The sequence below is a fragment of the Nerophis lumbriciformis genome, linkage group LG30 (genome assembly GCF_033978685.3).
Source record: "Nerophis lumbriciformis linkage group LG30, RoL_Nlum_v2.1, whole genome shotgun sequence".
Lineage (NCBI taxonomy): Eukaryota > Metazoa > Chordata > Actinopteri > Syngnathiformes > Syngnathidae > Nerophis > Nerophis lumbriciformis.
Genome location: NC_084577.2, coordinates 893,011 through 902,500, shown reverse-complemented (window position 1 = coordinate 902,500; position 9,490 = coordinate 893,011). Strand labels below are relative to the sequence as shown.

The 9,490-nt window shown below is 40.4% G+C and overlaps 1 protein-coding gene across 1 annotated transcript; it reads left to right on the top strand.

Annotated features, from left to right (window-relative positions):
* The first annotated feature begins 226 nt into the window (after positions 1–226).
* LOC133572547 (histone H3.3A) lies at positions 227–9,066 on the top strand. Its single transcript, XM_061925357.2, has 4 exons — positions 227–393; positions 2,809–2,952; positions 7,657–7,810; positions 7,927–9,066. The coding sequence occupies exons 2-4, from the start codon at positions 2,825–2,827 to the stop codon at positions 8,053–8,055; spliced, it is 411 nt and encodes a 136-aa protein (XP_061781341.1). The 5' UTR covers positions 227–393; positions 2,809–2,824; the 3' UTR covers positions 8,056–9,066.
* Positions 9,067–9,490: the final 424 nt, after the last annotated feature.

Genomic DNA, 9,490 nt, shown 5'->3' with positions numbered 1-9,490 from the left:
CGCTAACATTTATTTAAAGATTATTAGAATATGGATGGAATATATTTATTTTAGTCGTTTGTCTGTTCTTCTCAGCTATACTTTGATGTATCAACAAGTATCGATTAATAACCGGAAGTCAAGTCACACTGGTGTTAAAGTTAAAAACATTACCCGAACACCTAATTTAGTCACAGCAGCAAGCACCATGTCACTAAACAAAAAATAATAAGCGGACAATTTCATACTTAAAAGAACCACGACAAAAAACGACTTGAACCCTGTTGCATTTTGGGACACCTGATTGACGCGGCCGCCATTTTGCCCGCTGGACGCTGTCTTCTATTGTGGATACGAAGAAGGAAATAGTCGAGCCAAACCTTTCTCGCCACTTCTGTTCACTTTTTCCTTGGGGTAAGCTGTTCAAAGCTCTCTATGCAATTTATAAGAGAGTTTAGATATTTTAGCACAACTTGGTGGGTTTGATGTGTTCATATGTTAAATTGTTCGGCGGTTTAAACGGTCGTCAAAAAATAACGAAGGAGGCGGTCGAGACGACAGTTCCACATCCGAGGCGGAATTGTCTTTCAAATTGTGCGCCGGTTCTGACCGGCTCTGCGCCGCCGGCGGGGCGGTTCGTGTGTGCTTTGCGTATTTGTGAAATCCTCGGAATGTCCTCTTTATTTTGCTTCCGTTTGTCGGTATCCAGGAACGGCGGTTAGCCGTTTAAATCCAAGTTGTTGACGTGCTACTCCGTCTGCCTAGGTCTTCATTTCGTATGCGCATCAGACCGCCGCCATCATCCAGAGCGGGGGAGGCGGGTCTACAAACACTGGAAGTCAGGCGTAAAGCCCGCCCACTTATCAGGATGAACCCACCCATTGGCTTATATTTGATGTTTACGTGTACGTGCTGGTGTACCGGCCAATAGTATTGCTATTCGTCTTTGACAGACGTCTTCGGCCAGTTGGAGTCAAGAGTTCAAAATATGGGTTAAAATACATCTACTGGCCAACACATGAACACCACTTTCTCAAGAGCATTTAATCGATCGCAACTGGACTGTTCAGTTTGTCTTAGAATAAGTTTCGTCTTAATTCGAGCAGGTTTAATCAGTTCATGCTAATATGGTATATACTTAGCTTGAAAAACCATCCCGGAATGAGAACATCCATACACATTATCGCCACTTGCGATCAAACACCATAGATCAGCGTTTTTCAACCACTGTACTGCGGCACACTAGGCTACCGTGAGATATTGCCTGGTGTGCTGTGGGAGATTATGGAATTTCACCTATCCATCCATCTATTTTCTACCGCTTATTCCCTTCGGGGTCGCCGGAGCCTATCTCAGCTACAATCGGGCGGAAGGCGGCGTACACCCTGGACAAGTCGCCACCTCATCGCAGGGCCAGCACAGATAGACAGACAACATTCACACTCACATTCACACACAAGGGCCAATTTAGTGTTGCCAATCAACCTATCCCCAGGTGCATGTTAAAAATATTTTTTGCAAACCAGTAATTATAGTCTGCAAATGATGTGTTGTTGTTGAGTGTCGGTGCGGTCTAGAGCTCGGCAGCGTAACCGTGTAATACTCTTCCATATCAGTAGGTGGCAGGAGGTAGCTAATTGTTTTGTAGATGTCGGATACAGCGGGAGGCAGTGTGAAGGTAAAAAGGTATTTAATGCTTAAACAAAAAATAAACAAAAGGTAAGTGCCCCTAAGAAAAGTCATTGAAGCTTAGGGAAGGCTATGCAGAACAAAACTGAACTGGCTACAAAGTAAACAAAAACAGAATGCTGGACGACAGCAAAGACTTACTGTGGAGCAAAGATGGCGTCCACAATGTACATCCGAACATGACATGACAATCGACAATGTCCCCACGAAGAAGGATAAAAACAAAGTAGATGTGGGAAATATCGCTCAAAGGAAGACATGAAACTGCTACAGGAAAACACCAAAACAAGTGAAAAAGCCACCAAAATGGGAGCGCAAGACAAGAACTAAAACAGTACACACAGGAAAACATAAAAAAACTCCAAATAAGTCAGGGCATGATGTGACAGTACACCTACTTTGAGACAAGAGCTGTAGTGATGCATGCTTGGTTATGGTTTAAAGTGATATCCAACAATTGCGACAACGACTTTTTACTGTCAACTGAGTTTCGTTTTTTAATGATTTCTGCTGGTGGTGTGCCTCCGCATTTTTTCAACGCAAAAAATGTGCCTTGGCTCAAAAACGGTTGAAAAACACTGGTCTAGAGCTCGGCAGAGTAAACGTGTAATACTCTTCCATATCAGTAGGTGGCAGCAGGTAGCTAATTGCTTTGTAGATGTCGGAAACATGGTTTGTCGTGATCACAATATGCGGGAGGCAGCGTATAGGTAAAAAGGTATCTAAAACTTAAACCAAAAATAAACAAAAGGCAAGTGCCGCTAAGAAAAGGCTTTGAAGCAAACGAAACAAAAACTGAACTGGCTGCAAAGTAAACAAAAACAGAATGCTGGACGACAGCAAAGACTTACAGCGTGTGGAGCAGATGGTGTCCACAAAGTACATCCGTACATGACATGACAATCAAAAAATAATTGTAATTATACAGTATAACATTAGCATTTAAACAGGAGTTCAAACCTTTCCAAATATTTCCCACCCCATTGAATACTGTTGTTAAATAATAACAATCCATTCATTTATTGTGAGTCATCCTCATAGTGCATCAAGCACATTTTGTCAAATGCCCACACTTGTATGTATGTACATTTTAGACTAAACCAATGACAGTGGAGTGTCAATATCGCTTGTCATCTGCAGGTGATCCTTAGTAGCAATGGCACGTACCAAGCAAACTGCTCGTAAGTCCACTGGTGGCAAAGCTCCACGTAAACAGCTGGCCACAAAGGCTGCCCGCAAGAGCGCCCCGTCCACTGGAGGTGTGAAGAAGCCCCATCGCTACAGGTGAGACATGCAAAAAGAAGGGTGTTCTAAATTAATTCTTTCATGTATTTTTTTTTCTGTACCGGTGTATTTAAGGAAGGGCAATATGGCAAAAAAAAAAGATTACAATTGTTTTTTCACATCATTCGATATCGATTAATTTCACAATTTATACATTGTTTTTAATCTGGCCCTGTAAAGGATCTGTACTAGTACTAAATAAACAAGAGATTAGTTTGAAATGTTTACATCCCTGCTTAGCACTCAGCATCAAGGGTTGGAATTGGGGGTTAAATCACCAAAATTATTCCCGAGCGCGGCCACCGCTGCTGCTCACTGTTCCCCTCACCTCCCAGGGGGTGGAACAAGGGGATGGGTCAAATGCAGAGGGTAATTTCACCACACCTAGTGTGTGTGTGACAATCAGTGGTACGTTAACTTTAACATACAAGGTAAATAACAGCATATCAAATAAGATTAACATACAAAATATTTTTGAAAAAAAAGACTTTGAACTTGAAAAAATACTCAGCTGTAAAAGAAATGTGAGAAAAATATGTACATTCATACAGCAGTGATGTTGATAGGTTTTCAAGGTAGACCTATTAGTCCCGGGGACTCACTAAAAGTTCAATGGGTCCCTAATTAAAAAAAAAAGTTTCTGTCTCAAATTGTAGTGTAGTCACTTGATAATAGTATGATATGATATGGTTATAATTAATGTATACATTTATTTATGTTTAAAATGTATTTGAAATTAAGAAAATAACAAAAAATTCACAGACCTCATCCGAGCATAGCAAAATGTCAACCGTCATTCAAAGTATTTTTCTTCAGCGTCACAGCAGTCTGTTTCTTTTTTTTTCCCTCTTCACGTTAAAAGTACATCAACACAAGTGACCAAAGTATTAAGTAGTGTGAACGTGGATTTATTTACTATGACATTTATATCTTTAAATGTTGAAATTAAATTTGTTGGGACTGTTTTGTTGTTTTGGTATCCACTAAACTAACATGTCGATCTACTGTATACAAAGAGGAAAAAAGGCATCTATTGACAACAACTGAATAAAAATGGTGGGCTCACGCAAAGCTCTTTTGGGTCAACCTTCACCATATATAGAGATAACCGCTCATGTAACTAAAGAAAAAACGCCAAAGTCCTCGTTTTGGAGCAAGTTTGGAAGTAGGCAAGAATGTTTTCTGGAGCCGGATTAAAATAAAATTTTACTTGTAGACTAAGCAGTCAGCTGGAATATATCAGGTTACCAAAAAAATCAGATTTGATACACATTGGCCTGCATTGTAATTGTAGTTTTGCATGTTTGTTTACGGGAAAACACGAGCAATGATCTCACCGACTATTATCGACAAATTAATTTGTCGGCAACAAATTTTTTAAATTATTTTTGTCACCGACCTCAACGAATGGTTGCATCCCACAAGTTACTGTGATTGTAAAGACAATGGGTTTTTTTTCCACATGAAAAATGAGCTTGGTGCAGAAGAGTGTAAGTTGACTGCACCCTTGCAGATATCAGGGATGCATGCTTCGCAACATTACTAATTTTGAAGGGAAAATATAGGTTACCTCATTATCTAAAGCATGGGTTTTTAACCTTGTTGACCTCAAGGCCCAACTTTTCCACTACAGAGGGGTCCGGTCCCACTCAAATATTAACACGGAATTAATAAGCTTACCCTTGATTTTTTTCATAGTCAATATTTATATCTAACCTGCTTACAGTTTAACAGAATAAACCCTGTCAAACTATAATAAAGCATGTGTTAATTACAAAGATTATAATAAAGGCTTAGGTGAAGTGAATTATATTTATATAGCGCTTTTCTCTAGTGACTCAAAGCGCTTTACATAGTGAAAACCCAATATCTAAGTTACATTTAAACCAGTGTGGGTGGCATTGGGAGCAGGTGGGTAAAGTGTCTTGCCCAAGGACACAACGGCAGTGACTAGGATGGCGGGGATTGAACCTGCAACCCTCAGGTTGATGGCACGGCCACTCTACCAACTGAGCTATACCGCCCCTGTCTGGTCTGGCTGATTACAAACATAAATAATACTTAAATATACTGCAAAAGATAAACGCATAAAAACTGATGAGAAATGAATGTATATTAAATTACGAAGTGCTAAAATAAATACATTCAAACTAAATTACCGTATTTTTCGGATTAAAAATCACATTTTCTTTCATAGTTTGGCCGTGGGTGCGATTTATACTCTGGAGCGATTTATGTGTGAAATTATTAACACATTACCGTAAAATATCAATTAATATTATTTATCTCATTCACGTAAGAGACTAGGCGTATATCAGCAATCGTCACACACACGTCAACCAATAAAAATTCGGCGGGGGGCGGGTCATGGCAGAAGTGCATTATGAAAAAAAAGATGCTACCTGCTACTACTTCCGTACCAGTGACGTGCGGTGAGGTTGATGGCTGGTGAGGCACTGACTTCATCACAGTCAGATTTACAAAGATATGAACCCTAAAGAGTATCTTATTCACCATTTGATTGGCAGCAGTTAACGGGTTATGTTTAAAAGCTCATACCAGCATTTTTCCCTGCTTGGCACTCAGCATCAAGGGTTGGAATTGGGGGTTAAATCACCAAAAATTATTCCCGGGCGCGGCGCCGCTGCTGCCCACTGCTCCCCTCACCTCCCAGGGGGTGATCAAGGGATGGGTCAAATGCAGAGGACAAATTTCATTACACCTAGTGTGTGTGTGACAATCATTGGTACTTTAACTTAACTTTAACTTTACACATACAAACTGTAGCACACACAAAAGCACATTTAATAAAAAAAAACGTTATTATGGTCTTACATTTACTTATAAATAAAGTCCATTTATAAATAAAGTCCATTCGCCGCTGTTGTGCTGGATTAATGAACCCCCTGACGGGTGTGTTATATCAACTAAAGCCCTCACTTCAACTTTCCACGTGCAAGATTGAATCTATTTAAAAAAGTGTAACCGAGGGTTTATAAATGTCGCCTATACTGTATGAAACTACAAAATAACAAACACGGAGGCTCCAGTTTACACGAGGACCACTTTATTTACCTTCTTTCAAAAACCTCCGCTCCACTACGACATGTCATCACTTCCGCTCTTGGCGCCTTCAAAATAAGAGCTCAAGGCATATACTGTATAACAGTGCATAACAGGAACTTAACATCACAAATAGGAAAGCCCATAAAAATAGGTTACAAAAGTTATTTAATAAGAAGCCAAAAAGTGCAAAAACAATAATGTTCATGCTGGAGGAGTTGTGAATTAGATACACCTGCAGTTTTAGGTGTACCTAATGTTGTGGCCCTGCAGTCATTCACAACTTCTCCAACACGAACATTATTGTTTTTGCACTTTTTGGCTTCTTATGAAATAACTTTTTTAAATAGATTCAATCTTGCACGTGGAAAGTTTAAGTGTGGGCTTTAGTTGATATAACATTCTACGGCGGGGGTGCAGGAGGCGGGGCTACTGGAGCCTCAGCCAGTGCGTCTTTTGCAGCCGTTTTATGATCGCTCAGCACAAGAAATACGTTACCCACATACAGTTGTTGACAAAATACACTGTACATTATATACCTCAGCTAACTAAACTATGGAAATGTATAATATAATTCATATAGCAATACAGTCTCACTGCACAGCAGGCCAGCAGTTAGCCGAGTCCGCAATCCATCTTGAGGCACTGAGTGACGTGCCTCAACTGGCTGCTGTTCACCGCACCGTCTCTTCTCAGTATTTGAACGGCAAATGTGAAAATTCAGCGATTTTGAATAAAAATAATCTAAAACTGGTGAAGTTAAATGGAAAATAACTTTATAGTATAATCACTGCATACATATAACAATTTAATTAATTTTTTTTCTTTTTACATTTTTTTTCTTTCCATGATGGCAGGTGAGGCTCCGCCTCACCTGCCTCTAGTGACTGCACGTCACTGTTCCGTACCTATGAAAATTGATCATTTCAACATTGGCGGTAACTTATTAAAAACTGAGAAGGGCTGAACAAAAATGGCACCGAAAAGGAAATCTTATACTGCAGGTTACAAGCTGGAAGTAGTGAAATATGCAGCAGAAAACGGCAATCGAGCAGCAGAAAGAAAGTTTGGAGTAAGCGAGAAACTTGTAAGGGACTGGCGAAAAATGTCCCCAAAAAATGTGACTTATACTCTAGTGCAACTTATATATGTTTTTTACCTTCTTTATTATGCATTGTCGGCCGGTGTGGCTTATACTCCGGAGCGACTAATACTCCGAAAAATACGGTAATATTAAATTATAAAATATATATTAAAATAAACTGTCAATAAAACATAAGTGCAAAAGAAAATACAGCTTCACAATTTTAGTAATAATTTTTGCTCTTAAGAACCTTCTTCATGAGTCGAGCTCCAGGGTTCTTCTGTTTGTTTCATGTTGTCATTACTGCCTGAAGTGGTGCAAAAGTGTATTACAACTGAGTACTGCTGCGGCCCATACAGACCACAGCCGAAAAACAGATATTTTTTGGCGACCATATAGGGGGCGCTGGTGGCCCGACAATGGGTTAAGGAACACAGGCCTCAAGTCTAATGAGAGAAATGTAAAACTACCTAGTGGCGTCTTAGCCTGAATGTGTAACACCTTTTGCTAACATCTCTTGGCTCATGCTCCTCCCATTATTCTTCATGCGTTTTTAGGCCCGGTACCGTGGCTCTGCGTGAGATCCGTCGTTACCAGAAGTCCACAGAGCTTCTGATCCGCAAGCTGCCCTTCCAGCGCCTGGTGAGAGAAATCGCCCAGGACTTTAAGACGGATCTGCGCTTCCAGAGTGCAGCCATCGGCGCTCTGCAGGTACACGTCCCTCCAACACACAAAGCAGTGTGTCATACAAAACGGGTGGTAAATAATATCTACTGCTTTTAAGTGAACTGTAAACAAATGAACATGTCTGGTGTTCTGCTGGTTAGGAGGCGAGCGAGGCCTACCTGGTGGGTCTGTTTGAGGACACCAACCTGTGTGCCATCCATGCCAAGCGTGTCACCATCATGCCCAAAGACATCCAGCTGGCACGTCGCATCCGCGGGGAGCGTGCTTAAATACTTGCTCTTTCTAGTCCTCCTTCACCCGTTTGTCACGTCCTCTTCTCCTGTGTAAGTAGTTTGTAGGGAAAAGTTGTTCTGGTTAAGGTGTATAGTTGTGTGTTTCTTAGTGCTCTCAGTGGGAGACTTCCCTTTTTTCTGTGCATGTACCAAATCTTTGGTGATGTGTCCCAGTTGTCCCGACTTTGTCTCCACACTCTTGCGGTAGGGTGGAGACCATATGGATAAAAACCACACAGATGACTCCAGTGCAATCTTTGTAGGGACAGACCCGAGGATGGATGCTTATCTGCTGGGGGCTTCTTCCCAGCACGGTGCTAGACAATCCTCCTGTGCCGGTGATTATGCACCAGCCTTAGCTGCCGAGTATGCAGAGACCACAGCACTGCTGCTCCCTCAGGCTGCACTCTGTCCCTGCAGGAGTCTGCATGTGTGTTAGCTCCATCCACCACAGAGAAGTCTACTCCACCCATCAACATTTCTTCAGACGGTGATTAGAATATTGATTGAATGATATTCTTCATAGTTAGGATTTTAATGCTGTGTGAAAAAGCCTGCTAGGCCATGGAGCTGAGTGGAACGATCCAATTTGAAAAAGAGAACAAAAATCTGAAATGTGAACATAGTGTGGTTTCTAACATGGACCCTCTTCTACAATGTTGGGGGTTTTTTTAGATAAACTTTATTGTGAGAGGTTTATATAAGGTGTTTTTCAAAACAATGTGAAAAATATTTTCAACTCAGTGTCTAATGCCAAAAAATATTGATCATAGTCCCTCTGCCTCTACTTGATTGGCTTTTGGTTTTCCCGACGGTCGATCATCTGTACTTTTTCTCAGGTTGACTCATCACCCTTATTCACCCACCTTCATTATTCATTTGATGTTTTTTTATGTGTGCGTTTTTTTTCTCAAATTCTTTTTGCGGAAACAGTGATGTTTAAAAAAAGCAATGTTTGTAATTCCCGGATTTGTCATATAAAGTGGTAATAAATGGATGTTACACACACGTTTGTGTCGTTGGTCCTTTTATAAGAATTGATGTAGATGTGTTATTTATAAAGACATGGTTGTGGCTTTAATGTTATTAAGTAAATATTACTCAAGAGTAGAATATGAGAACATATTTGCAGTGTTGATGATTAAGGGAAGATGAGACACGAGTTGCACCACTTGGTGGCAGTGTGCTCTCAAACGTGTTATTGAACACAGCGTCTCTAAGTTGTTTTTTAACCCCTATTTCTTATTTGTGTTCAAACCATTTTTGGTTGTATATGTGTCTATTGACCCCTTTTTAGTCTGCTTAACCTTTTTTTGTGCTGAGTGTCTAGTCAACCCTTATTTGGTGTTTGTTTCCAATTCAATCATTTATTTGTGTTAATTTTTACCCTTTTTGATGTTATTTGTCTTCAACCCGTTTGTGTTTTTTGTGT